Source organism: Dryobates pubescens, chromosome 2 (assembly GCF_014839835.1).
Source record: "Dryobates pubescens isolate bDryPub1 chromosome 2, bDryPub1.pri, whole genome shotgun sequence".
Lineage (NCBI taxonomy): Eukaryota > Metazoa > Chordata > Aves > Piciformes > Picidae > Dryobates > Dryobates pubescens.
The window spans coordinates 14,984,533-15,011,794 of NC_071613.1; the positions used below are offsets into that span (position 1 = coordinate 14,984,533).

Genomic DNA, 27,262 nt, shown 5'->3' on the forward strand with positions numbered 1-27,262 from the left:
TGCCCGAACAAGCTCAGGTGCCAGAGCTGGAGCAGCAGGGCTGAAGGCACACGTCAGCTGGGCCCTGCTGGAGGAGAACCAGCCCTTCAGGGAGGAGCTTGGTGGGGAGCTGGTCCCTGACAGGCTTGGCTCAGGGATGCGAGTGCCAGCAGGCTGGGTGCCAGCAGCAGCGAGGCAGAGCAACCACCCCTGGGGTGGTCTTAGCTTAACGTGGACTACCCCAGCAGTTGGCAGAGGCAGGTGCCAGCAGCTAGCTGCCACCCATGGTTTAAGTAAGGGGTTATGTGGCATCCTTGGCAAAGGCCAGGGAGCAGGGTAGGGGCATGGGTGTTGGCCACTGCCACCAGGCTGCAGAGGAAGGTGAGAGGGCTTCAGGGGCTGTCTGGGCCAACTGCTGCTCAGCACAAGTTAGTGCAGATGAGGCAGCCCTGAGCTGCACAGCCAAGGGCTGGGTGTTTTCAAGGCTTGAGCCCTGCCTCTCCCTGTCACAAGTTTTTCCTATTACCTGGTGTGATTTTTCCCTTGCTGCTGGTTGCCCTTTGTTGACTCTTGTCCTGTCCACCCAGTGCCCCCAGGAAGAACTGGGCTCCCTCTTCAGAGGCAGCTCAATTCCCAGCTGAGTAAATCCCATTCCCTCAGCCTCTCCTCATGCCCCATGGGCGCCAACCATTCTGCCAACCTTTGCCAGCCTGCTTGGCAGATGTGCTCCCTCCTCAATGTGCAGGACAATTCAGAGAATCATGGAAACCTTTTGATTGGAAAAGACCTTTCAGATCATGCAGTCCAACCATTCTCTCTCTACTAAGGCTGCTGCTAAACCATAGCCCTCAGCACCACATCTCTGCATCTCTGAAACACCTCCAGGATGGGGATTCAACCACCCCTCTGGGGATCCTGTTCCAGTCATTCAGGACTCATTCAGTGAAGAAGTTTCTCCTAATCTCCAACCTAAACCTTTCCTGGTGCAACTTGAGGCCATTTCCCCTCATCCTACTGCTTGTTACTAGGGAGAGGAAACCAACCTCCACCTGGCTCCAGCCTCCTTCCAGGGAGTTGTAGCAAGCAAGAAGCTCTCCCTTCAGCCTCCTTTCCTACAGTCTAAAGATGTCCAGTTCCCTGTTCCTCTTGCAACAGCCAGCCCACCCTGGGGCTCACAGGAACCACCTCAAATCCATCAAGCAAGCAAAGACCTGAAGCCAGGCAGTGAATACCCAGTGCCAAATCTCTGTGTTTATTCAGAGAACATGTGGAGCCCAGGCCAGCTGCAATAGCAGTGCTTTGTGTCCTGCTGGGAGTGTCAGCTCCCACCAGGCAGCTGCCTCCAGACCCACTCTTGTTACCAAACCAGGTGAAGTCTGGGTCTTGCTCCCTACCACCAGTGCTCTGTCACCCACAGTGACACTCCTCTATCACTCACAGCCATGAGACTCTGCTCCCTCCCCATGGGGAAGTCGCCCTGGTGTGCACTCAGCAGCCCCAAAGTACTCCCTGAGATGTGAAGGGCCATTACAGACCCCAGCAATGATGCATGGCTGAGCAGAACAGCACTTCCACCAGACTTTGGCTGAAGGAAACTGCACAGCCAGCCTGGTTTCCCATTCAAGGGGGCCCAGGAAACATCAAAGTGCAGGTAGCTTAGGTGCATCTGAGACAGCTCTCTCACACCCCTTCAGGGGCTGTGCCCATCACACCTCCAGTCCTAGCTCCACTGTGTGTTAATAGGCAGCAAACTTCTGCTGGATGAGTTTGTACCTGAGCAGCTCCTGTTCAGAAACTGATGGCTGCAACCTTGCAGCAGCCTGCAGGAAGTCTTCCATGGTCAGGATCAGAGCAGAGCTCTCAGTATCCAGCCCTGCACAAGAGAGAACAGAGGTAAAGGCTGTGAGCAAAACACACAGGCAGCTGGCAAGATCCAGCAGCTCTTATCAACCAGGTATATCCTTAACAAAACAGGTGCTGGAGCACCTCCCCTATGGGGAAAGGCTGCAAGAGTTTGGGCTGTTCAAGCCTGCAGAAAAGAAGGCTCCAGGGAGACTTCCAGTACCTGAAGGAGGTCTACCAGAAAACTGGAAAGGGGCTTTTGACAAGGGCTTGTAGTAATAGGGCAAGAGGGAATGGCTTTGAGCTGGAAGAGGGGAGATTTAGACTGGAGATTAGGAAGAAATCCTTTCCAATGAGGGTAGTGAGACCCTGGAACAGGTTGCCCATGGAGGCTGTGGATGGCCCCTCCCTGGAAGTGTTCAAGGCCAGGCTGGACAGGGCCTTGAGCAACCTGGGCTAGTGGATGGTGTCCTCGCCCATGGCCGGGGGGTGGAACTAGATGATCTTCAAGGTCCCTTCCAACCCAACCCATTCTGTGATCCTGTTGGAGACTGAAAGACAAACCTGTGTCTGCCTCCTTTCCCCTGAGGCCAAGCAGTGAGGTGATGATCACATCTGCAGATAGTACCTGCCTGCCAGTAATCCAGAGACTAGTGTCCAGACTTGGAGCCACTGAGGCTCTCCTCACACAGCTCAGTTACTGGCAGAGGTAACTCCTCTCTCCCCCTGTGCTGAGCCACCCCAACATGTGGGGGAGGAAGGGCCCAGGCTCATACCTTCCTCGATCCACTCCACCTTGCGTTTGACAGCGCTCATCATGGCATCGGAGCAGAGGGCATAGATGTCTGCTCCTGTCAGCTGAGCTGGGCACTTCTCTAGGATGGCAGTGAGATTCACAGAAGGATCCAATTTAAACCTGCCAAGACAGAAAGCTGCAGCTGTAAAAGCCACAGAAACACCAGACCAGGAGAGAGACTGCAGCATGACCAGGCAGGAGGAATCAGAAGCCTCCTGTTTAGCTGCTGCTTTATTGTGCTCTGCATGCTCAAAACCCCCCCTAAAAAACCAGCCAAACCCAAACCAAATCAAAGGTTTTGGTTGGTTTGGGTTTGGTTTGGTTTTGTTTTGTTTTTTTTCAAGGCAGTCACTTCTCTTTGAAACATCCCCACAGCAAGGTCCTCTCTCCTGCTAAGCTGGATCAAAAGCAACTTCAAGTTCTCACTTGGAGAAATTAAGTGTTCCACATGCCTGGGAACAGCCTACAGCCAGGACTGGAAAGGAGCATGTTTAATTACAGACAATACCAAACCACTCTGACACCAAACCACCTCAAGAGCCATGCTGCAGACAGGGAGCCTCCCGAAGCACACACAGTACTGGCCAGTGTGGTGAAAAGATGCTGGCAGCCAGCCCACACCCAACCTAGCTTATCCCCAGTGGCAGCAGTAGTCCCAGCTACCCATGACAGAGTCCCTGCAGAAGCAGGTTCACAGCTGCTCACCCAGCTGTGCTGGCTGGTACCCCTGCATCTGAACTGCAGGCCTTGCTTTTCCTTCCCCAGAGATGGTATCAGGAGCTCAGAGCAACTGGGGAAGCAACCAAACCCTGCTGCTCAGTGATCCCACATGACCAGCACTGGGGAAGACACAGAGAACAGGCTCAATACAGCATCACACGAGGAGAGGCAGCAAGACAAACAAAAATGGAGCTGCTTTACACCCTTGGAGCTGCAAACAGCCAGAGATGTGCTTGAGAAGCTTTTGCAGGAAGCAAAGCAGGAGCTCCCTGGTGTGCTGCTGCACTGCCCTCTCATCACGTTGTCAGGCTCTGGCTGAGGCACAGCGTCTGGAGAACTCTCCCAACAACCAGGACAAGCCAGCTGAACTGCTCCCAGCTGCTAAGAAAATCATCCCCAGCTCTGCTTCAAAGTTGTGCCATCCTCTTCCCCTACAGCCTGCTGGCTGTAGGTCAGGGACCCAAGCAGCTCCAGGAAGACTATGAGCCGCTGGAGGGTCACGGAAGGCTGCTGTGAGGGTCACTCACTTCCTGGTGACAGCGCTCAGCACCTGCAGCTGCGACTCTCGATCTTCGTTCATGCCCACGTAGACCAGCTTGTCAAACCTGCCAGCAGAGAGGAGGCAGCTCAGCACAGCCCAGGACTGGCACTGGCCTCCTCTTGGCATCCCATCTCCCCCACAAACCAAGGCCTTTAGGAACAGTCTCTGTGGAGGGGACATGGTGGGGAACAGAGCACAGCTCATCCCTGCCTGAGGAGCTCCAGGGAACTACCCTGGACTGAGGCAGAGTAGGCTGTGACGTACCTGCCCGGCCGGAGCAGCGCTGGGTCCAGAAGGTCAGGCCTGTTTGTAGCTCCAATAACAAACACATCTGTGGTGGAATGAAGGCCATCCAGCTCAGCCAGCAGCTGTGAGACAACTCTGCAGAGAGCAAGGCAGAGCACTCACAACAAAGCCTTGGCACCTTGACTACCCTCAGCCACCAAGTGAGGAAGGGAATAAGAGGAGTAAGTGTGGCCACTGGCAGGTCACTGAGTCACAGAAACATTCAGGTTGGGACAGACCCTCAGGATCACCAATGGTAGGGGTTGGAAGGAACCTCTGAAGATCATCTAGTCCACCCCCCCTGCCAGGGCAGGGGCATCACAAGAGTACATCACACAGGAACATGTCCAGGTGGGTTTGGAATGCCTCCAAAGATAGAGACTCCACAACTTCTCTGGGCAGCCTGATCCAGGGCTCTGCCACCCTCAAAGGGAAGAATTTTGTTCCTTATGTTTACATGGAACCTCCTGTGTCCCAGTTTGTGTCCACTGCCCCTTGCCCTGTCACTGGACTCCACTGAGAAGAGTCTGGCACCATCCTCCTGACACTCACCCTCTATCTACTGATCAGCATGAACAAGGTCCCTCTCTTCTCCAGGCTAAGCAGCCCCATCTCTCTCAGCCTCTGCTCCTAAGGCAGATGTTCCAGTCCCCTCTGCATCCCTGTGGCTCTCTGCTGGACTCTCTCGAGTAGCTCTGTCTCTCTTGAACTGGATACAAAACTGTGGCCTCCCCAGGACAGGATTGAGGGGGAGGAGAACCTCCCTTGACCTGCTGGTCACACTCTTCTGAATGTACTTCAGTGTGCATTCTCTTCCCTGAAGAGCTCCAACACAGCCATTCAGACTCCTCTGTTGGCCTCACTGTTAAGGGCGTGCAAACCCCTGGTAGCAAGACAGTCCCTGGGGCCTGTGCTTGGCTCTGAACCCTTCCAGGATGGCCACAGATGCTGATACTTGCTACCAGACCTTGGCAACACAGACCAAACACAGCTATGGCTATGGCAGACGTGGCTATGGCTCAGGTTCCCACTCAGATGTGCCTCTCCCTGCTATGTGGTACTGCCCAGCAAGCGAGGCTGCGAGGCTGCCCTGTCAGTCCATGCCAGGGACACCCTGGCAGGCCAGCAGTGGCACTGCCAAACAGTCTTCATGGTGTGTAGCTACACACATTGTAGCCACAGCTCTGCAGCCACACAGCTCAAGCTGGTCTAGCAGACCTCTTGGAATGGAGACCATCTCCACCAGCTGCTGTGATCATGTGCAGTGACCAATGGGCAGCACACCCAGCCCCTTCCAGAGCTGCTGGTGGTTTGTGTGTGTGTGATGGACACCAGGGGAAAACTTTGCAGAACCCCTCCATGGATGGAGAGGAAGATTTGAAGGGACTATCAGCTCAACAGAAGAGGCATGGGGGAAATAACCTTCCTCCTGGGAACCATAGAACTGGTCTGGTTGGAGAAAACTCCATAAGATCATGGAGTTCAACAGTCAGCCTAAAAGCACCATGGCCATCCAATCATGTCCCAAAGTGCCATGTCAGCTTCAACCTGCACATACTTTGTCTCTACCAGAGGCAGCTGAAAGGTTTCCCACCACAGGGAAGGCAGCTAATAGGAGGAGAGCACGGCTGGGGTGTGAAGGATGACGTTGGAGAGGCCAAAGGGAGCAGCTGGCAGCCACAGAAGCAGCTGGGGGAGACTCTGTCTTAACCAAATGTTTGCTCAACAAGCTTGGGCAATCGGGAACCTGCAGCAGGGTAAAGAGCAGTACTAATGTCCAAGGAGAGGAGGCAAGCTGTGGAGAGGGGCTGAAGGGAGCAGGAAGCAGAAAATGCAGAGAGAGCTGGGGAGGACTCTGCCTCACAAGGCAATCCTGCCTGTGCACACCCCCACCCAAGGCAGCTGCACTGCTCTGCCAAGAATGCATGAGGCTCACTCACCTGTCCATGACACCCCCTGAATCTCCACTCCATCCACGACTTGGGGCCAGGGAATCCAGTTCATCAAAGAAGATAATGCAGGGAGCAGCTGCCCTGGCTCTAGCAAATACTGTGAGGAGACAGCACAAAAGGTGAGGAGGAAGAGGTTGCCCAGGGAGGTGGTAGAAGCCCCATCCCTGGAGGTTATTAAGGCCAGGCTGGATGTGGCTGTGAGCAACCTGCTCTAGTGTGAGGTGTCCCTGCCCATGACAGGGGGCTTGGAACTGGATGATCCTTGAGGTCCCTTCTGACCCTGACAATTCTATGATTCCATAAGACTTGGAGGAGCAGTTGACAGCAACAGGACCTGCAACATCACCAGCAGGGAAGAGCTGGGGATGGAAACCAGTTGCCCACTGCCTTACCAACAGTAACTGCTCCTGCACTCAGCACAATGGTCCCCAAAACTCAAGCATGTCTCTGTTTAGGCCTAATGCCAGGGTGAAAAAGAGGGAGCAGCTCAGGTCTGAAACCAGCCTAGCAATGCTGGGGGGTGAAAGAAAGATCCCTGGGGTGTGCTGGGGACACATGAAACAGTCTACCCATTAATCCTGCACCCTTATAACCTGCCTGCAAAGTTATTGCCTTTCTCTTTCTGCCCTCTCTGGGGGAATTTCAGCCCCCCACAAGAGCAAGGCCCCAGGCTCCCAGCCCAGGCAGAGGGGTTCAGAGGGCAGCTGCTCACCGTTCCGCACGTTCTCTTCGCTCTGCCCCACGTACATGTTGATCAGCTCTGGCCCTTTCACGCTGCGGGGCAGGCAGAAGGGGAAGCCAGTTAACAGCATGCCCCCCACCTGCTGCCAGGAGAAAGCCAGTCAGCCCCACTGCTTGCCCCTCCACAGCTCTTCACCTAAGGAAGGTCATGGTGCAGGTGGTCGCCACAGCTTTTGCCAGCAAGGTCTTGCCTGTTCCCGGAGGGCCGTAGAGCAGCAGGCCGGAGCGGCACAGACCCAGGGACAGCAGCTCTGGGTGCTCCAAGGGCAACTGGATCGTGTCAAGGATTTCTTTCTTCGCCTCCTGAAGCCCACCAACATCCTGCCAGGACACAGAGGGGATCTGCCAAGAGAGAGAGAGTCCCTGCCAGCACTTCTTTTCTCAGTGGTGCCCGGTGAGAGGACAAGGGGCTGCCCTGCTGGGAGGCAGCTCCACTGAGAAAGACAGCCAATGGTATCCTGGGGGGCATCAAGGAAAGTGTGTCTAGCAGGTCTAGGGAGGTTCTTCTTCCCCTCTACTCTGCCCTGGTGAGACCACACCAGAAAAAAAAAATGAAGAAGAAAAAGGGAGAGAAAAGAGAGAAAACTAGGAGAAAAGTAAAAAAAGAGAGGGAGGTAAGGGAAGAGAGGGAGCTAAGGGAAGAGAGGGAGCTAAGGGAAGAGAGGGAGGTAAGGGAAGAGAGGGAGGTAAGGGAAGAGAGGGAGGTAAGGGAAGAGAGGGAGGTAAGGGAAGAGAGGGAGCTAAGGGAAGAGAGGGAGCTAAGGGAAGAGAGGGAGGTAAGGGAAGAGAGGGAGCTAAGGGAAGAGAGGGAAGAAAAAAGAAAATAATAAAAATTATTTCAAAGAGAAAGACAAAAAATTATGAAGAGAGAGAAAAAGAGGAAAGAAAACAAAAAAGGAAACAGGACAAAGACCTTGTGTTCAGGGCATCTTGTCCCCCAGGGAGGTGACAACGTACAAGAGCTTCACCCCACAGCAACAAAACTTGGGCTGCTAAGACTTCTGTCCTATGAAGGAGGATGTGAGAGACTGAAAGCCTGCAGGACACTGCAGATGTGCAAGCACAAAGTTCCTGGATGCTTAGGACAAAGAGACAGAGCTTGGCTCAGCTGCCAACATGCAAGGAACCAAGCCATGTCCCTTCTTTTCCTTCATGCTGAGCCAATGAGTCCCTGAGGATGCTGCTGCTCTGCTCACAGCTTCAGAAACAGCAGGAATGCCCCAAGCAGAGAGGGACAGGCCACATCCCTTCTTTTCCTTCATCCTGAGCAAAAGAGTCCCTGAGGATGCTGCTGCTCTGCTCACAGCTTCAGAAACAGCAGGAATGCTCCAGCCTGCATGACAGATGCTCCTGAGAGTCAGAACAGCATTCCTGGGAACCTGCAGAGAAGGCAAAGCCCCAGAATGCTTCCCCTCAGCTGCCAGCTTGGTGGGAGACAGCTGCCAGCACAGACAGAGGTTAAAAATAAAACCAGAGCAGAACTCTTGTCCCCTCGGCCAGTTTGGCTCTCCCTCCTTTGCTACTTGAGATGGTGTTTGTTATCTCATGCTGTTTCTGCAGCTGTCCAGCAAGTCCCTCAGGAAAACCAGGTCAGAGAAGATAAGGATTTCCAGAAAATAGATAAAGAAATAGATATATTTAAAGCTAAAATGTCCAAGGCCTTCCTCCTTCAGCGTCAATGAATGGAAGAGCTGTCCTCTTCCCCTGCACTCTGGCTAGTTAAAGCTCTGCAGACATCAGTGTGGGAGCTGTCTCAGCCTCTCCACATCAGAGATGCTCCAGTTCCTTATCATCTTTGTGGCCCTCTGTTGGGCTCTCCAGTAGTTCACTGTCTCTCCTGGACTGGGAAGCCCAGAACTGGACACAGTCCAGCTGTGGCCTCCACAGAGCAGAGTGGGAGGAGAATCTCCCCTCAGCCTGCTGGCCACACTCTTCTTAATGAACACCAGGCCACCATTAACCTTCTTGGCCATGAAGGCACATTGCTGGCTCATGGTGAACTTGTAGTCCATCAACACTCCCAGGTTCTTCTCCACAGAGCAGCTTTCCCTCACCTGTACTGGGTTATTCCTCCCCAGGTGCAGGACTCTAACACTTGCCCTTGCTGAACTTGTTAACCAGATGATAATGCAAGCAGGGAACTGGAAGTCCAGTATGCTGAAAGCATTGAGGTCTGCTAAAGGACTTTCTGAACCACAGCCAATTACTGAGAAATTGGTAAAGGATTGTAAAATCCAAACCAAATGAGCTCCTGTTCACACAGCTCACTGCTGAGCAGGCTCTGTGGTCATTAGTTGCCTCCTAGTGAACTTGGCAAACACAGCTCAAAGCAGAGCTCATTTCAGTCTCTAGTCAATTTCTGAATGAATGAATGAAGTGTCAGAGTAGCTCCTGGATGATGACACAGGCAAAGTGTCATCCTGCTAGGGCAGAACTGCAAGTGGGTGGCTTGAGGAAAGCTTCACCACCAGCATTTCCTGCCCTCTGCTGAGCTCAATCATTCACACTGGAGGGCATGGAGAAGGGGCTCTGATTTCATTGCTTACTCCTAACACCATGTCACCCAGCGAAAACAACCCCTCCAAATGCTGCTCCCTGGCTGCCCAGCTGCCAGAGGCACATCAAACCCCTTCCAAGAAGCTGACTGCTGGTTGTCTCTGACAGCCCACATCCCTTTCCCTGAAGAACCCCCAGCTCCTCAAACTGCCCAGCTGTCAGGAAAGCCTGTGCCAGCTTGAGCAGCGTCCAAGGCCGAGTGATAAAGTCTAAGGTTTCTCACACATGGAAGGAAACTCCCTCACCAGCTTGTGCCCCATCCAGGCAGCTGGAGAGACCTCAGCAAGTCAAAAGGCTGAGCCACGTGGCTCGCACCCCTATGGCACCAGCCAACTGAGCCATGCCCAGCTAAAGGGGTAAGTTCAAAGCCAAGAGGGGGAGAAGTGCTAGTGGGGGAAAATCTATCATGGGACCACCTCCCACCCAAGCCTGAGGGAGCACTTGGAAAGGCACAGCAGGAAGTGACCTCCAGAGCACAGCCCCATCTGGTGAGGTCCATGAGAGGTGTCTTGAGCCACACAGCTCTGGAGAACTGACCCCACTTCCCCTGCCCCCAGCATCCTACCTTTGGGGCTCCCACTGCTTGTGAATGGGCATCATGCAGCTGGTCCAAGGCAGCACTAAAATCCTCCTCCAGCACTGGGAAGCCAGCAGTGCAAAAATCTCTCTCCACTTCCTCGCTCAGTCCCCCTGGAAAACTGGTGAGGGAAGAGAAGAGAAGGACTCAGGCTATGCCCCACTCCTGGCATGATGAGGCTGGCTGCAGCCCCTGCCCTCCCCCACGTCCTGCCCTGTTTGCCTGCACTACCTCAAGGCTTGGATGCGGGCACAAGCAGCCTGGCTGCTGTGGGACAACAAGGCACAGAAATCTCCCAGCACAAAGCCCTGTGAATGCAGAAACAAACAGCATCAGTTCACTCCCTGGCCAGAGCTCCAGCCAGGCCATAAAAGGTGTGTGTGGAAAAACTCCTCACAGAGCTCTTAGCTCTGAGTTCTGTCCCCTGGGCAAAGGCTGAGGGAGCTAAGGTTGTTTAGTCTGGAGAAAAAGAAGCTGAGGGGAGAACTCATTGCTCTCTACAACTCCCTGAAAGGAGGCTGGAGTAAGGTGGGGCTTGGTCTCTTCTCCCTAGTACCAGGTGATAGACAAGGGGAAATGGCATAAAAGTGTGCCAGGGGAGGTTTAGGTTGGAGATTAGGAAAAAATTCTTTCCTGCAAGAGTGGTCAGGCAGTGGAACAGGCTGCCCAGGGAGGTGGTGGAGTAGTGACACCCTGGAGGTGCTCAAGAAACATGTGGCCATGGCACTTTGGGACATGGCTTAATAGCCATGGTGGTGTTGGGTTGACAGTTGGACTTGATGATCTTAGAGGTCTTTTCCAACCAAAACAATTCTATGATTCTAGCACATCAGACACCACCTCTGCCAAAGGTGTGCAGTCCTCAGGGACTAGAAATCTGCAGTTAAAGCTGATGGATGTCTGAACACCAGGGTTAACCACAGAAAAGGTTGCCTGGGCTGTGGGAAAGCCACCTTTCTGCAGGGGCAGACAGGGAAGGTGGGCCCCAGCCATCCCAGCCAGCCCATCTCCACGTGCTGCTGTGGTTTTACTCACTGCAGTCCTGCGGGCCAGCTTGGAGAGGCTCACTTCTTTGCCCAGAGGCAGACTGACAGTCAGCATGCCCAGCATTGACCTCCTCTGCTCTTCTGAAGGGGCTTCGATTTTCACCTCATGAAGAAAAGCAGTCTGCACATCTGTAGGAACATCCTGGGGTGTGCAGGTTGTGCCAATCACCAGGACAGGGTGGCTGCCAATGAAAGAGAGACAGTGCAGGGCCCCAGCTCTGTGTAAGTTTCCCTCTTACACAGCCATCACCCACACCAAGTCACTCTTCAATGCTCAGTCTTCCCTTGGAAAAACATGCACAAATGGGCCAAGGTGTCTTGCAGTCACTCTCCTCTTGCTTGCTCTTGAACTCTTTTGTGGGCTCTGTCTCCAAGCCAAGGCCCATTAAACCACAGCACAGGAGGTTCCACCTCAACATGAGGTGGAACTTCTTCACTGTGAGGGTCACAGAGCACTGGAACAGGCTGCCCAGGGAGGTTGTGGAGTCTCCTTCTCTGGAGATTTTCAAGCCCCATCTGGATGTGTTCCTCTGTGACCTGTGCTAGATTCTGTGGTCCTGCTCTGGCAGGGGGGTTGGAATGATGATCTTTGGAGGTCCCTTCCAACTCCTAACATCCTGTGATATCTTATTTCTTTGATGTCTCCCCCTCTGTGCCCTGGTACTTGTCATTGGCCTCAAGATTTTCCCAGAGTGCAGCTCTCTTCTGAGATCCCCAAGACCCTTGGCATGCTTAACAAGAACAACTCAGAAACAAGCTTCAGACAACGAAGCTTCCTGATTCCATCTGACACTAATATGGACAGACAAGGATCCTCTCAAGTAAACAAAGCAAGCCTGGAAGAGACTCACAGAATCACAGCGTGGTAGGGATTGGAAGGGGCCTCTGGAGATCATCAAGTCCAACCCCCTGCTAGAGCAGGACCATAGAATCCAGCACAGGTCACACAGGAACACATCCAGATGGGGCTGGAAAGGCTCCAGAGAAGGAGACTCCACAACCTCTCTGGGCAGCCTGTTCCAGTGCTGTGAGCCTCACAGTGAAGAAGTTCCTCCTCATGTTGAGGAGGAGCCTCCTGTGCTGCAGTTTCCATCCATTGCCCCTTGGCCTATGCCAGGGTGCAAGTGAGCAGAGCCTGTTCCCTCCCTCTTGACCCCAGCCCTCAGATACTTATAAACATTGATTAAATCCCCTCTCAGCCTTCTCCTCTCCAGACTAAGCAGCCCCAGGGCTCTCAGCCTCTCCTCACAGGGCAGTGCCCCAGTCCCTTCATCATCCTTGCAGCCCTCTCTTGGTCTCTCTGGACTAGGTCCCTGACCTGGGAAGCCCAGAACTGGACACAACATTCCAGTGGATTAAAAACCAAACAGGGCACCTCGCTGTGACAGCACCTGCTGCCCCAGAAGCAACCAGATGTCCAGAGCAAAGGTGCAGTGCCCGTACCTGAGCGCTGGGTCCCTGTCCAGGAGCAGCTGCCTGAGCGTCGCGATAACCCTGGCGTCCTCTCCCAGCCTGCCCCGGTCTCTGCCAAGCACCTCGATGTCCTTCAGCAGGAGCACACAGGGACGGTACTGCTGGGCCTGGCTGAAGGCCATCTGCACTTTCTCCTCTGTGGCTCCACTGGTGTCACTGCACAAACTAACGCAATCGACCTGGGAGAGACAGACCACAGCACACAGGCCCTGCAGGGCTGGCGAGGAGGGCATCCGGGAGACTCAGGACCAGGTGTGGGCATGGCATCATGGAAACCATCACAGAATCAACCAGGTGGGAAAAGACCTCAGAGATCATCAACTCCAGCCCAGTACCTAATACCCAACACCTCAAGACAACCAAACACAAGCCCTGTGAGGAGAGGCTGAGGGAGCTGGGGCTGCTTAGCCCAGAGAAGAGGAGGCTTAGGAGAGACCTTATTGCTGTCTACAACTCCCTGAAGGGAGGTTGCAGCCAGGTGGTGGTTGGCCTCTTCTCCCAGGCAACCAGTTATAAGGGTAACAACCCTTTATGTACTGGAACGTGGTAATAAGGTCTCCCCTAAGCCTTCTCTTCTCAAGGGTGAGCAAACCCAGTTCTCTCATAATGATGAAGCTTTAGGCTGATCCAAACAGTGTCTCTGAGGCTCTACCTACCAGCAGTCAGACCTGTGCCAGTGTGAGCTGCTAAGCTCAGTATACTCAGACTACTTTTGTCTCTGCATGGGAGCAGCCTCTGGGTAAGCCCAGCTGCAGCAGAGGTGTTGGCATGGCTAACTTTTCCATAACCCTTTTTATGTTGCAAACCCACCCATCAGTTGACCACAGGAGGAATTACCTTGAAGAGGTGGAGGTTGAGGGAGCTACACACAGCTCTGACAGCCATCAGTTTCCCACTGCCGCTTGGTCCCGAGAGGAGAACACTGCCAGCCCCACTCAGTGCACCTGCCCTGGGACACAGAATGAGTTTTCCCAGTCAGGACAACACTGCCAGGCCTGCTCAGTGCACCTGCCCTGGACCACAGAATGAGTTTTCCCAGTCCCCTGGGAGCAGGGTCCCAGCACTCACTAGGAGCACTTGTAACTCACCGACTGTTCAGGTGGGGCCGAAGGGCATCACAGAGCTGCTTCACAACATCAGAAAGTCCAGCAGGAGACAAACTGCTCCAGAACTCATGGCTGTTATGGGCTGGGGCAGATGGGACAGGGCTGTTTGTTGAACCTACCTGTGAGGAAGGCAAAACACCATTTGCAAGAAGATAGGTACCAAGTGCAAAAGTATGTCCTGAAATGCCATCTTTCAATGGCAAGAGACACAAGCCTCCACAGGCAACTTCAACATCCACAGTGCAACCTCAGATCTTCTGCATAGCCTCCCTCCCTGCTCTCCACTGATACCTTACCATATAGAGAGATGTGTTCTGGGTGTCCACCAGGTAGCCCTCAGACTGCTCGCCTTCCACCATGCCCAGAATCTTCCTCACTTTGAAGTAAAGCTCTGGCCACCTAAGGGAAGAAACAAGAAGTCTGAACGGACCAGTCAAGGTCTTGAAAGGCAGGAACAACACAGCTGTCAACAAGAAGGCAGCTGAAAGGCAGAGCTAAGCAGGGACACTCTTGCCCTCTCCCAGGACCCACATGGATCCTTTACAGCCCTCATTGTGCTGCCAGGCCAAACTGACCAAAAGGACTGACAAGTTCCACTACTCAGCCCACACAAGCAGAGTTGGAACCAACCTTCTTTCAAGAGCTCAAGACATTCTCTTTTTGCCACCACTTCTTTTGCTATCAATTCCACAGGCATTCAGTTGCAGCATATAAAAACTTACAGCAGAGCCATAGAAACACAGACTCATAGGCTCATAAAATGACAGGAGTTGGAAGATCTCTGCAGATCACTAAGTCCAACCCAGTCAAAATCCTCTGCCAAAGCAGCATCATCTAGGGCAGGTCACACAGGAACACATCCTGATGGGTTTTGAAAGTCTCCAGAGAAGGAGATTCCACAACCTCTCTGGGCAGCCTGCTCCAGGGCTCTGTCACCCTCACAGTAAAGAAGTTTTCCTTCTTTTCCTCATGCTGAGAGGAAACCTCCTGTGTTCCAGTTTGTATCCACTGCCCCTCGCTCCATCACAGGGCACCACTGGAAAGAGCCTGGCCCTTTCTTCTTGACACCCACCCTTCAGATATTTGTAAACACTACCAGGATCTCCTCTCAGTCTTCTCTTCTCCAGTTTAAACAGCCCCCTGTCTCTCACTCTTTCCTCACAAGGGAGGTGTTCCAGTCCCTTAAGTGCTCCAGCCACAGGTGGTTTTCTTTTTGCCACCTACCTTAGGAATTTGTCTGCATTTACTTCTAAAAACTCAGCATATCCAAACGTTGGAACACACAGGATATCTCCCTCCTGGACAAGCCTACAAACAGAGTAAGTAAGTAAACACAGAGCTTCACCAGTGAAAAAGAGCAAATCCTTCTGCTTATGTGCCCTGCCCACCCCAGGTGTTTTTACAGAAAGGAATGCAGCTGTTCAGCTCATTCCTTATCCTGGATAAGGAATTGGCTGGATGCAGCCAAAGGGCAGTGGACAATGGCTCAATGTCCAGATGGAGATGGGTGACAACTGGTGTCCCTCAGGGGCCCATACTGGGACCAGCGCTGTTCAGTGTCTTCATCAGTGATAGAAACAGCAAGACTGAGTGACCCTCAGCCAGTTTGCTGATGACACCAAGCTGAGTGGTGTGGTTGATGTGACTGAGGGACAGGATGGCATCCAGAGGGATCTGGACAGGTTGGAGGGGTGGGCTAAGAACCACCTCATGAGTAAGGCAAACTGCAAGGTCCTGCGCCTAGGTCAGGGCAATCCTCATTATCCACACATGCTGGGGAGTGATGACACTGAGAGCAGCCCTGCAGGAAAGGACTTGGGGGTGCTGGTGGACAAGAAACTGGACATCAGTAAACACTGTGCATTTGCAGCTCAGAAGGCAAACTGCATCCTGGGCTGCAGCAAAAGAAGCATGGTGAGCAGATTGAGAGAGGTGCCTCTGCTCCTTAACTCTGCTCTGGTGAGACCTCACCTAGACTACTGTGTCATGCTCTGGGGGATCCCATACAAGAAGGACATGGGCCTGCTGGAGCAGGTCCAGAGGAGGGCCACAAAGACAATCAGAGGGCTGAAGCACCTCTCCTACAAGGGCAGGTTGAGAGAGCTGAGGATGTTCAGCCTGGAAAAAAGTGTTCAAAGGAGATCTTATTGCTGCATTTCAATATCTGAAGGGGATCTACAGGAAGGGCTTGTAGCAGTAGGATGAGGGGCAATGGTTTTAAACTAGAGCAGGGTAGATTTAGGTTGGACATGATGAGTAAGCTCTTTACAAAGGCAGCACTGAAATACTGGAACAGGTTGCTCAGAGAGGTGGCAGAGACTTCATCCCTGGAGACATGCAAGGTCAAACTTGATGGGGTCCTGAGCAATCTGACCTAGCTGGGGATGTCCCTGCTCACAGCAGGGGGGCTGGACAAGATGCCCTTCGAAGATTCCTTCCAACCTAGTGCATTCTCTGAGTTCAGAAAACGGAGTGAATGCACCCCAGGCAGGGGGCCTCTCCTCCCCGCACAGCTCACCGGGGTGTTTCAAAGTGCTTGTAGAGGATGCGGTCGTAGCCTCCCTGGGCGCTGTAGGCCGGGGAGCAGACGATCTCGAGGTGCAGCTCCTTGGCGAAGGGGGGCACTGACAAGACAGACCGGCTGCCTTTCGCGTCTGCTGCACCGGTTCTTTCGTACCTCTGCAGAGGGCAAAAAGCATCCCGTGAGCCCTCGCCGCCGCCACCCGGCTCCTCGCTCCCGGACCCAGAGGTCCCCGCGTCCCACCCCCGGGAGTGCCTGATCCCGGCTCACCCGCAGGCGGAGGTGCGCGGCGGCAGTGGGGTCGCAGCCCAGGTTGAAGGCTAGGGCGGGAGCCAACAGCGCGGTGCCGTCGGGCGGGCCGCGGCGGGCGGCCCGAGGGTACTCCCAAGGCGGCGGGCGGGCCAGCAGCGCCGCCAAGTGCTCCCGGGCGGACCCCTCGGCACCCACCCGCACCCACTCCCCTTGGAACAGCCCGAGCGCCAGAAGCCCGCGCCGGCTCACCCACACCTCCGCCCCGCCACCCGCCGCGCCGCCGGGGGCCGCCCGCAGACGCGGCCCGGCCGCCGCCGCGGTGCCCCCTCCGGGCCCGGCGGCGAAGCGGGACACCAGGGGTGCGGTGGCGGGGCGCCTGCAGGGGGCGCTGCTGGTAGCAGGCTCCCGCGGGGGCGGCGGCGGGGCGAGGGCGGTGCGCGTGCCGTTGCCCAGCAACCCCTGGAGCGCCGGCCGCGCCTCCAGCACCAGCGGGCCCGGCCCGGGGCCCGGGCCCGGAAGCGCTTCGCCCCGCCGCACCAGCACCGCCCCGCCCGCCGGCCTCCCTGGCCGCCCCGCCGCCCCTAGCAGCACCCAGGCCAGCGCCGGCGGGCGGCGAACCGGCCACACGGCCACCCGCCGGCCGGCCGCCAGCCCCAACCGCCGCAGCAGGGCCCCTCGCAGCCACAGCTCCGCGCCCCGCCGCCCATCCGATTCTAGCGCGACGGCGCTCAGCAGCACGGCCTGCGCCCCGCCGCGTCCCGCGGGCCGCACGGCCATCACCAGCCCGCCGCCGCCCTTCCCGCGCAGCGCCGCGCAAAGCGGCGGCGGAGCCAGCAGCAGAGCGGTGGCCGGTGCCAGCTCCGCCGGTGGGGCATCCAGAGGTCGCAGGACCGCCACCGCCATAGCGCCGCAGAGCCCAGCGGGAGCGGCTCCGCCCCCATAGAGCCGCGCGGCTAGAGAGGGCCCGCCCGGCCGACTGACTGTATGGCCAAGGCCCTAGAGGAGTGGCGCCTCGGCGGGACGGGGACGGCAGAGCGCGCCCCCTAGCGGCTGCCTTTCCTCAGCCGCTCCCCTGCTCCTACGTCCGGAGTTTCTTGCCGCCAGTGTGCCGCAAGCCAGCCTCACACAGTGAGACGAGGCATCGATTTATTGCCCTTATTCAACACAAATAAGCGTGGAGTCCTGCACCTGGAGAGGAACGACACCATGCAACAGTACCGATAAGGATGGACAGCAGCTCCATCGAGAGCGACCTGGGAGTGTCGGTGCCCTTGTGGCCAAGAAAGTCAATAGTATTCTGGGGTGCATTAGGAAGAGAGAAGCCAGCAGGTCATGAGAGGATGACTACCGCCTATCCTCTGCCCTACTGATGCCACATCTGGAGTACTGTGTCCAGTTCTGGGCTCCCCAGTTCAAGAGGGACAGGGATCTGCTAGAGAGTGTCCAAAGGAGGCTACAAGGATGCCGAAAGGACTGGAACTTCTGTCTGATGAGGAAAGGCTGAGAGACCTGGGGCTGTTTAGCCTGGAAAAGAGAAGAGTGAGTGGAGATCTTATGAATGTTTATAAACATCTGAAGGGTGGGTGTCAAGAAGAAGGTTCTAATCTTTTCACAATGGTGTCCTGCTTTGGCAAGGGGATTGATCTTCAGAAGTCCCTTCCAACCCCTAGCATTCTGTGATTCTATGATTGTGCAAGTTTGGGTGCTGGGGGTACCCTCACAAAGCTGGCACGCCATCTGAAATTCACAGCAGGAACTTCTGCAGTAACATGTATCAGCTACACCTTCTGTCACAGATTCACAGATTGCATTGTGTTAGAAGGGACTCTGAAAGGTCATCTTTTGAGCAGGGACACCTCCAGCTAAATCAGGCTGCCCAGGGCCACATAGAGTCTGATTTTGAATGTCTCCAGGGATGAGGCCTCAACCACATCCCTGGGAAGCCTGTTCCAGTATTTACCACTCTCATTATGAAGAACTTCCTCATTATGTCCAAACTAAATCTCTGCTCCAGTTTAAAACCATTACTCCTTATCCTATCACACAAACCCTTCTAGTCCCTGTGAGGTTTTGCAGGCCAGATCCATACACTTGGTTCATGAGAATGTCCTTGTATTGGTGTGGTGAAATAACCCTGGAAAGGAGCAGCCTGGAGGAAGGAAGAGCCTCTACAGAGCCTTTGCCCTCTGCCAGAACCCAGCTTGCTCTGCAGAAGGGGCTGCTTACTGTACTGAGTGCCTGTTGGTGATTCAAGAAGCAGGTAATGAAAAGCAATTTAAAATGCTTAGAAACACTTAAAGAGTTGGTGTCAGGAGGGTGGGACCAGGCTCTCTTCAGTGGTGCCCAGTGACAGTACAAGGGGTCACAGGCACAAACTAGTGATAGAGCACTGTAGTGGTGGTGGAGTCTCCATCTCTGGAGACTTTCAAAAGCTGCCTGGACATGTGTGACCTTCTTTAGGTGAACCTGCTTGGCAGGGGGGTGGGACTTAATGATCTCCAGTGGTCCCTCCTAACCCCTACCATTCTGTGATTCTGTGAGAACCCTCACAGGATTCTTTAATTCTGCAGCCAGACACCCTGGTGTGTCACCCCGCCGGTAGATAGGGGTCTGTTGTACTAAGGGCTTTGAAGGAGTGAGGCTTCTGGTTACGTCTGAGACTCCAGCCAGCCTTCCCTGTTCCTGGGCTGCTAGCTGTGTCCCATCATCACCCAGCTCCACACGAGGGAGCGCTTACAACCCGTTCGTGTTCCCGGTCCGAAAATTCAGCCAGTGGCTTGGAAGAATCGCAGAATCACAGAACGGTAGGAATCAGAAGGGACCTCTGAAGATCGTTGAGTCTAAAGCCCCTGCCAGAGCAAGGCTTTGAAAGTCTTCAGAGTTAGAGACTCCACCACCTCTCTGGGCAGCCTGTTCCAGTGCTCTGCCCCCCTTAAAGTAAAGCAATTCCTCCTCATGTTTAGATGGAACTTCCTGTGTTCAGCTTTATGCTCATTACCTCTTGTCCTGTCACTGGGGAGCACTGAGAAGAGTCTGGTTCCACCTTCCTGACACCCACCCCTTAGATATTTGTAGGTGTAAGATCCCGCTCAGCCTCCTGTTCTCCAGGTTAACCAGCCCCAGGTGCGATTTCTTATTCCTTCCCAAATGCAGAACTCTGCTCTTATCTTTGTTGAACCTCATTAGGTTCCTCTCTGCCCAGCTCCCCAGTCCACCCAAGCCCCACTGTCATCCACCAGCATCTCCACTATGGCCTCCGCTGGGCTCTCAGCCTGTGAGCAGGGCAGCAAGGACACACCTAGACATCATCATACCTGTCTGAACCCCGTGCTTACTTTCCAGCACAAGAAGAGTGCCTTGAGCCATCAGTCCTTGCTGTGACTCCCCCTCACAGCATGAGGTGAGCGCTGCGAGCCCACCAGACCATACCAGGAGTGTTGTCTGTACCCTGGTACGGTACCAGGGCCGTGATGTTTCACCTTGCAGCAGCTGAGGCAGCGATGTGCTTGCTCTGGCAGCCCTGCAGCCAGCCCAAGGCGAAGAGCCAGGCCATCTGCACGTGGGCAGGGCACACAAAAAAAAAAAGAAAAAAAGATTGCAAGCATCCAGTGCCAGCATGGCACAGCCCAAATAAAAGGTTTGCAGATGCTGCTCAGGCAGGATTAGGTCGCCAATGTGCTAAGTCTCGGCTCTCAGCGAGCCTAATTGCTGCTGCAGTAAGCCCTGGCTGGTCCTTCCCTGAATCATGCTCCCCACAGCCCTCCCCACTACCACTTCCCACCAAACATCTCTCTTTTTTTTTTGGTGCAAAGCTTGTATTTACCATGCATATGTTCCTCCCTGCCCTGCCTGGCCAAGCAGAGGAGAGGAGGGGCAGGCAATCTGTAGATACCAATTGTATTGCTCTGCTCTCCCCAGCCACTGTCCCCACTGCTGTTCCACCACTCTTCCCCTGCCCTCCACAGACCCAGCACAACCCGTGGCTGCCTGAATGTGAGGAGCCAGGCCCAGCAGCAGGGGCAGGAACAGGTGACAGCATCCATTACATGGCCACACACCCACCCTGAGCTGTATTAGGAAACTTTCCAAATTGGAATTACTCAGATTTAAGTAAAACCTTTTGATAATTTTCTGTTATGTTTTGGCTGGCAGCTGAAACTGGAGGTGTTCCAGGAGAGCTGCTGCTGCATGGGCAGGAGCCAGTTAAGCCCAACCAGATGAGAACCCATTGCAGCCAGAAGTTAGGCAGTTAGGTGGCCATGATGCCCTTTGTGGCTCACTGAGGGTGCTTGTGTGGTTGGCACCACATGGCTGCTCTGTGTGCCTCCCCAGGAGGCAGAGGGGCCTCCAACAGTACCTCCCACCACACACTTGCTTTGCTTAAGTGAGCAGCTGCTCCTTGTGTTTAACCGAGAGATGTGGGGACACAGGGACCAACTCTGCACCTTTGACAGCAGCAGGACCAGCAAGAGGAGGAGAGCACTGTGTGGAGACTCAAGAGGCAGAGCAACTTCCCTGCCATTGGGGCAGCAGACGCTTTGGTGAGGACCCTCACGCTTGAGCTGTGTCGAGGAGGATTTCGAATGGAGCAACTCCCCATGACTTCCCTCAGGAAGTGGCTGAGGGCTCCACTTCACCTTCTAACCTATAAGCTGTGGTTTGGCTCTTTGGCACAAATCAATGACCTTCTGGCATGTGTAGGCCTCTGGACTAGAACTCAGCTCTGGGAAGGGTTTCCCTTGCCCCACCAGAACAACTGCACTGCCTCCGCAGAGCTCTCCAGCCCACTTTAGGCATGAGTTCCACAGAGGATCTGCTCAAAAGCTAGCAACTGCCCTGAGCTGTGCAGAAGGAAGGTACAAAATTGCAATCCAGAGCATGAAAAAACCAAAAGGTACACCACAATTTTATTTATGGATGTGTAATAAATAAATGATGGACAAGAACCCAGGAAGAGCCACATTCAGAAATCCCTAAAGTGCTTTTAGACATAAATACAAGGACGAACCAAGAAACAGCTCTGACATTAACACTGCTTTTTTTTTTTTTTCCTTTTTCTTTTTTCCCAGACAATTTACAAAATATTTTCTTCCCCTGTCAATTCACAAAATGGTTTAACTCTGCTCTGGGGCTACTATGGCTTGGTTTTCAGAAAGCTCTGCTCTGGTATGCATAGCGTGGCAGACAACATTCAAGGAGTGTACAAAACCATTGCATAAGCGAAAACGTCTTCACCCCCTTCTCCCAGATGTGAGTTAAGGAAGCTCCACAGTGTAAATCCAGTGATAAGGCTGCATTGGCAGGCCAGATCCTCAGGAGGTATAAACCAGCGTTGTCTGTCAGGTTACACCAGCTTTAGGATGACTCCTACCGCATTTTAAAACCCTGCCGCAACTCAAGGTGGAAGAAGTGCGTGTTCAAAGAGGAGGGGCTTGCCACGCAGGCACTGTGCAGTGGTGGAAGTGCTCAGAGAAGGCATCCAAATCCCTTGCTCTGTGCTCCTGGCTGGCCAGGGAAGCCTTGGCAGCCCAGGCTCTTCCCCAGCAGTGGGCTCAAGCTGACAACAACGCGGTCTCCTTCCCGCACCGCTCTCTGGGCCCCGCCGGGACACCTCTGCCACCCTCCACCCTGGCTCTGTTGAGATGTGAACAGCTTGAAAGTGAGGGAAACAAGGGGATGTGTGTGCCCACTTTTAAAATGCCCTGAATTCAGATAAAAGTTCAATTATATAAGAAATATATATATATATCTCCATAAATCAATAAATATTATTATCTTGCCAAGAAGCTGTGAGGTCTGGCCTCCTCTGGGGCAGCTCAAGCTCAGTGGTCCCTGTCCTTCTGCTCCGTAGGGGGGTCCCCATTGATGCATTGCCTCAGAACGCCCCTCTTCTCATGCTTGGCTGTCCTGGAGAGGTCAATAGCTGTGTCCTCCGAATCTTTTGCAGGGCCAAGCTTGTCAGAGCCCCTCTGGGAACTGGCCTGCTTCCCTTTTAGTTCCTCCTCCTCCTGCTCCGCTCGCCAGCCATCTGCCAGCTTCTCTTGGCTCTCCGCCTTCCTGCTCACCTCCATGGACTTTTTGTGCATGCCTTGCAGAGGGGAGAGAGCAAAGCCAAGGGTTCCAGTTGCTTATTTTTGCCCAGGACTGCTCAGCACCTCCTACCCTCCTGCTGCTGCCTTCAGGTCTTGCTTGCATCTCAAGGAAACCTCAGGCTAGCTACCAGCAATTCCTGATCCAGACCCCTGCCACCTGCTCCCTGCAGCCTGAGAGAGCAGCAGCAAGCTGGTCCATACCTCCCCTATAACAGGGGAGACTCAAAGGGGAAGAGGTACTGTGATGGTCCATCCCAGACTGGGTTTCGAGTGCTACTCCAGTGTAGGACTGTGGATGTGCAGAGGGTAGCCCTGCAGCACCATTACCATTATCTTCAGTTCGGGGGGGGAGTGATGACTTCCTAAATACCCTGCAGCTCCCACGCTGGCTACTAGCACTAGGAAGCGATACCTCACCACGTGCAGGCACCTGTCTGACAGGGCTCTAAAAGGTTTTTCCCTTCCTCAGCCATTCTTTGCAAGGAGGGAATGGAAAAGAACAAGGCAAGCGCTTGGCAGCTCGTGGCAAGGATAGCCATAGGAAAGAGGAAGGAAAGAGCCTTGCAGCTGCCCCTTAACACCCCCTGACCCCAAGCTCCCACTTACCCAGCAGCCACGGGGCGCAGGATCCCACCAGCCCGCTCTTGGCAGAGTTGATGATGGACTCGGGCAGAGGGATGGAGTGCCTCACCATGGCCCCATAGAGGCCATACTCTGCCATCACGCTGCTCCGGCCCCAGCACTTCTCCCGCTTCCGCCACTTGGCTCTTCGGTTCTGAAACCAAACCTTCCGGGGTAACAGCCAGGAGAGCACAGAGGGGTGGGATCGGGGAGGAGACGGCCCCCACGGCCGGGCATCCAGGGCCCATCGGGCACAGGGCAGCGTGTGTCCAGGGCAAAGGGGCAGCCGTGGGGTTGTGTGGAGGGATTGGGGTGTGAGGGCACAGGGTGCAGGTGTGCAGGCGGCAGCAGGAGGGCAGCCGGGGCAGTGCACAGGGAAGGGGTTGAGGGAGGGCACACACGTGGGTGTCAGTGAGAGAGGGGAGGAAGGGGGGGAGAGGGAGGACACGTTACACAAGGCTGATCGTGACACAGGAGGGTGATCCCAGCCAAAGTCACCCTATGCTCTGATGCCCACAGGGCCCCTCTGCTGCCTCCACACAGAGCACCAACCTTGCTAGAAAAAGGAGCCCATCACTCAGTGACAGACAGTGCTCAGGTCCTCCTTCCCACCCCCTTCCTGTGTTTGAAGGTTTAAGGGGTGTAGACACAACCTGGTTGCTGCCCAAGCTGCTACCCTGTTCTTAAGCCAATGGGTTGCTTCAAAGTGGGACAAAATCAGGCCCTGAAATGCCACGTGTCCCTCAAAGGGATGAGCTAGTGAGGAAGCTTGTGGGACACATGCTCTAACAGCTCCCAAATTGCTCTTGGCTCCTGCCTGAGTTGGGTCTCCAGAAGACAGAGTCAAACTGCTGGCAGTAAGCAGATGTCAGGGCCATTTCTATCCCCCAGTACTCGACTTCCATTTGGAGCCTGTTCCAGTGCCAGAGGGCAGAAGCTGAGCCTTTCCCAAGCATCCTGCTGCATATTTCAGTGCCACCACCGACACCGTTTCACTGCCACCACTTTTCCCACCATCTGCAGTCACTGACTATAGAACAGAGGAGACAGCCAGGGACAGGCAGCCCGCAGACTTCCCGGGAAGTGAGGATCGGTGCAACCACCTACCTGTATCCTGTCCTCTGGCAGCTCCGTCTTCACCGCCAGCATCTCCCGGGCATAGACGTCGGGGTAATGAGCTTCGTTGAAAGCTTTCTCCAGCTCCTCCAGCTGGTGAGCTGTGAACACCGTCCTGCCGAGGAGAACATCCTGTGACACAGTCCCGATCCTCACGGCTCCCTCCCCGCTCAGGTTTTCCTCCTGAAAATTCTCCCCACCCCCAAACCATCTGCAGCCCTTCTCGTTCTTTGCTCCCTTGGGGACATGCACCGCTCCAGCCGTAAGGGACCAGAGGAACGGCAGGAGGCTAGTCGCAACGGTGAGGAGGTGACAGCGGGGACAGTCCGACTCCCGGGCTCTTACCTGTGCCGGCGTTTCTTCCTCTTGATCTGAGAGGCTGACATCTTCAGGTCGCTGGCGTCCCCCGACAGACTGTCCTCATCTGGCAGCAGCGGGCGGGAGGGCAAGAGTCATGTTCCCGTTGAGAGCAGGGAGACCAAACCCAGCTACCAAAATACGGCTCCAGCCGCCCGCGGGAGCGCGGCTCGGGGCCGGTGTTCCCCTCCCACAGCTCTCAGCGACATCGCTGGTGTCGCCATCCCGGGGGCAGGCGCCCACCCTTGCCAGGGGGTCGGAGGGGCGGCAACCCAGCGGGGCAGGGAGCTCGGGGCCGATCCTGACGAGGATGCTCGCCGCTGCTGCTGCTCTTGCCTGTGCCGGGGGGCTGCAGGTGCGAGGCAGCCTGGGGCAGCGGCTCCGACAGGGGGTCCCTGTGCGCGGGTGAGCAGCAACCCCCCGCCCCTGGCCCCGGCCCTCGCTCACCGGAGATGTTCTCCTTGTGGCGGCGGGCGGCGGGCGGCGGCCCGGGGGGCGGGCGAGGGCCGCGGGCGGGCAGGAGCGGCAGCGGGGCGGGCAGCAGGCAGGGGGTGCCCGGCCCCCCCAGGCCGCACAGCAGCCCCAGCCCCAGCCCTAGCGCCCCGCCGGCCTCGTAGCCAGCGGCGGCGGCAGGGAGGGGCCCGGGGGGCGGCTGCAGTTCGGCTTCCAGCCCCAGCAGGTCGGTGATAGCGAAGCCCTTGGCCCGCAGCCCCGCGCCGCCTGGCCTCACCGCCGCCCCTGGTGCCACCGGTACGGGCACGGCCACCGGCCCCGCCGTCGCGCGTCCCCCCGACGGCTCCGCCCGGCCTGGCATCGCCGCCGCCGCCGCCGCCGCCTGGCCCGGAGCGTGCACCGCCGCCCGCCTCCCTTTTTATCGTCCCGCCGCCGGCCCCGGCTCCAATCACGCCCCGGGCCGGCGGGGGAGCGCTCCCAATCCCAGGATTAACGGCCCCCCCAGCGCCCCCGCCGCACGGGCCCCGCGCTCCGCCTCCGGACTGCCTGGCCACCCCCTCCCTCCCCCGCTCCCTTCCCCTCGGACCTGGCAGCCCAGCTCCCCAGTAACCATCCTCACATCCCTGTGGATCACCTCCTGGGATTTATTCCTGAACTCCCCTCTTATGTCCCCATCTACTCCCTTCCAAAGCCCCTCAGTGCTCCGGGCCCCGAGGCATCCCACCAGCCCTCTGCCCCTCTGCCAAGTGTCCCCGGGGGCAGGGAGGAGGACGAGGACAGTCGGGGGTTGTGTGGCAGGATTCTCCATGAGCCCAGGTGTCCCACCACAGAGGCCAAGGCCACCTGGAAGAGCCTGGCCTCCACGTTCGCTTTTGCTCCCAGATTCTTGCACCTGGGCTGCTATTTTTTTCCCCCCTCTTCCCTTCATCTGTTGATGGAAACGATTTACAACCGGCTTACACGGGCTGCCTGATCCGGGCCTTCGCTGGACGGTCAGATTAACCGAGGGTCCTTCTGATAAAGATAATTACAAGGGGACTCCGCATTAACTTTGCATTATTAAAGAAAGACCCAAATCTCCCCTCGCAAGCTGTTCCTGGGATTAGCAAAACAATAACTTTCATTTAGGATAATTGCCGTGGCCGGCGCTGGGGGCTGGTCTGGGCGGGGGGGGGGGACGGGGACGAACAGCATCCTCTGGGCCATCACGTTTTGCACCAAGAAAGGCAAAGGAGGGGAGCAGGAGGTGTGTGTGTAGGCATCACACTCCCAAAGCCACTGACTGGGAGTCCCTGCGTGTTTGGGATGCATCCCCACCCAGAGCTATCCCTGTACCAGGGGACAGGATGCTCTGGGGTCCCCTTGGGCACCTTTGCTTCTGCAGAATGATTTAGCTGCAGTTTTGCTGGAATCGGGAGACTTTCACTGCTAGGCAGGGAGGATCTGCCACAGTAATTAGAAGCCATAATCCGGCCACCACCCACAACAAATTTCCTGTCCGGGCAGATATTAGTGGATAAAACCCTAATTTTTGACGTTGCCCCAGAATCAGCTTGATTTCAGCAGTTTATGTTCAGGCTGAGCTGTTGGCAGAGATGATGAAGCCTTAAATATGCATATGGCCTAGGCATTTGGGAAGTTTGGGGATAAAGCACATATAATTGCTCCTAATCAGTTTATGAAACATAAAAGCTCAAGCCCAAGAGAAAGCGGATGGATGGATGGATAGATGGATGGATGGATGGATGGATGGATGGAGAAATGGAAATGGTGATTAAATCCCCTCGTGGCAGCGTGGTGGTGGCCTGGATACAGCCCCGCTTCCCCCAGGGCAGAGGGTGGCCGTGCCGTTGGGGACAGGGGATGCACCTGCTCCTTGGGACAAGGGCTGCGGGGCGGGGGGGTGGGGGGAACATGTCTGCTGCCCACTGCCAGCTCCCCTGGCCCTGGTGGAGAAGGGGCATCCCCCCACCGGTCCTTTGGACAATAAATCAGTTAAAGGATATCTTGATCTATGCTCATCAGATAGGATTAGCTGGGATTAGACTAATCAGTAAATGTTTCTCTGCTCATTATTTTCCAGGGAAGATTTTCAGCTGATTCTCCGACGCTGAAAGATTATTAATTGCTTAAAGAGCAGAACATCAAACATTGCCCCTTGCTCTAATTTCCACGGGCTTCACCCCCCCACACACCCTGCCTGCTGTGGGCACAGTGCCTGAGCCAACTGACCTGG

General features: G+C 55.4%; 2 protein-coding genes across 2 annotated transcripts; both read right to left on the reverse strand.

The window, feature by feature from the left end:
* Window positions 1-1,285: 1,285 nt before the first annotated feature.
* PEX6 (peroxisomal biogenesis factor 6) lies at window positions 1,286-17,317 on the reverse strand. Its single transcript, XM_054170677.1, has 17 exons — window positions 16,406-17,317; window positions 16,133-16,293; window positions 14,839-14,922; window positions 13,911-14,013; window positions 13,597-13,733; window positions 13,346-13,457; window positions 12,479-12,687; window positions 11,025-11,217; window positions 10,221-10,297; window positions 9,978-10,110; window positions 6,993-7,198; window positions 6,828-6,889; window positions 6,104-6,212; window positions 4,143-4,259; window positions 3,865-3,942; window positions 2,598-2,737; window positions 1,286-1,852 (listed from the first exon to the last, which is right to left on the reverse strand). Exons 1-17 carry the CDS (start codon window positions 17,288-17,290, stop codon window positions 1,716-1,718), a joined length of 2,943 nt encoding a protein of 980 aa, XP_054026652.1. The 5' UTR covers window positions 17,291-17,317; the 3' UTR covers window positions 1,286-1,715.
* A 3,957-nt stretch (window positions 17,318-21,274) lies between these two features.
* Window positions 21,275-25,459, reverse strand: VSX1 (visual system homeobox 1). The gene is made up of 5 exons (XM_054168132.1): window positions 25,021-25,459; window positions 24,562-24,640; window positions 24,208-24,331; window positions 23,086-23,266; window positions 21,275-22,475 (listed from the first exon to the last, which is right to left on the reverse strand). Exons 1-5 carry the CDS (start codon window positions 25,385-25,387, stop codon window positions 22,210-22,212), a joined length of 1,017 nt encoding a protein of 338 aa, XP_054024107.1. The 5' UTR covers window positions 25,388-25,459; the 3' UTR covers window positions 21,275-22,209.
* Between the last annotated feature and the right edge of the window lie 1,803 nt (window positions 25,460-27,262).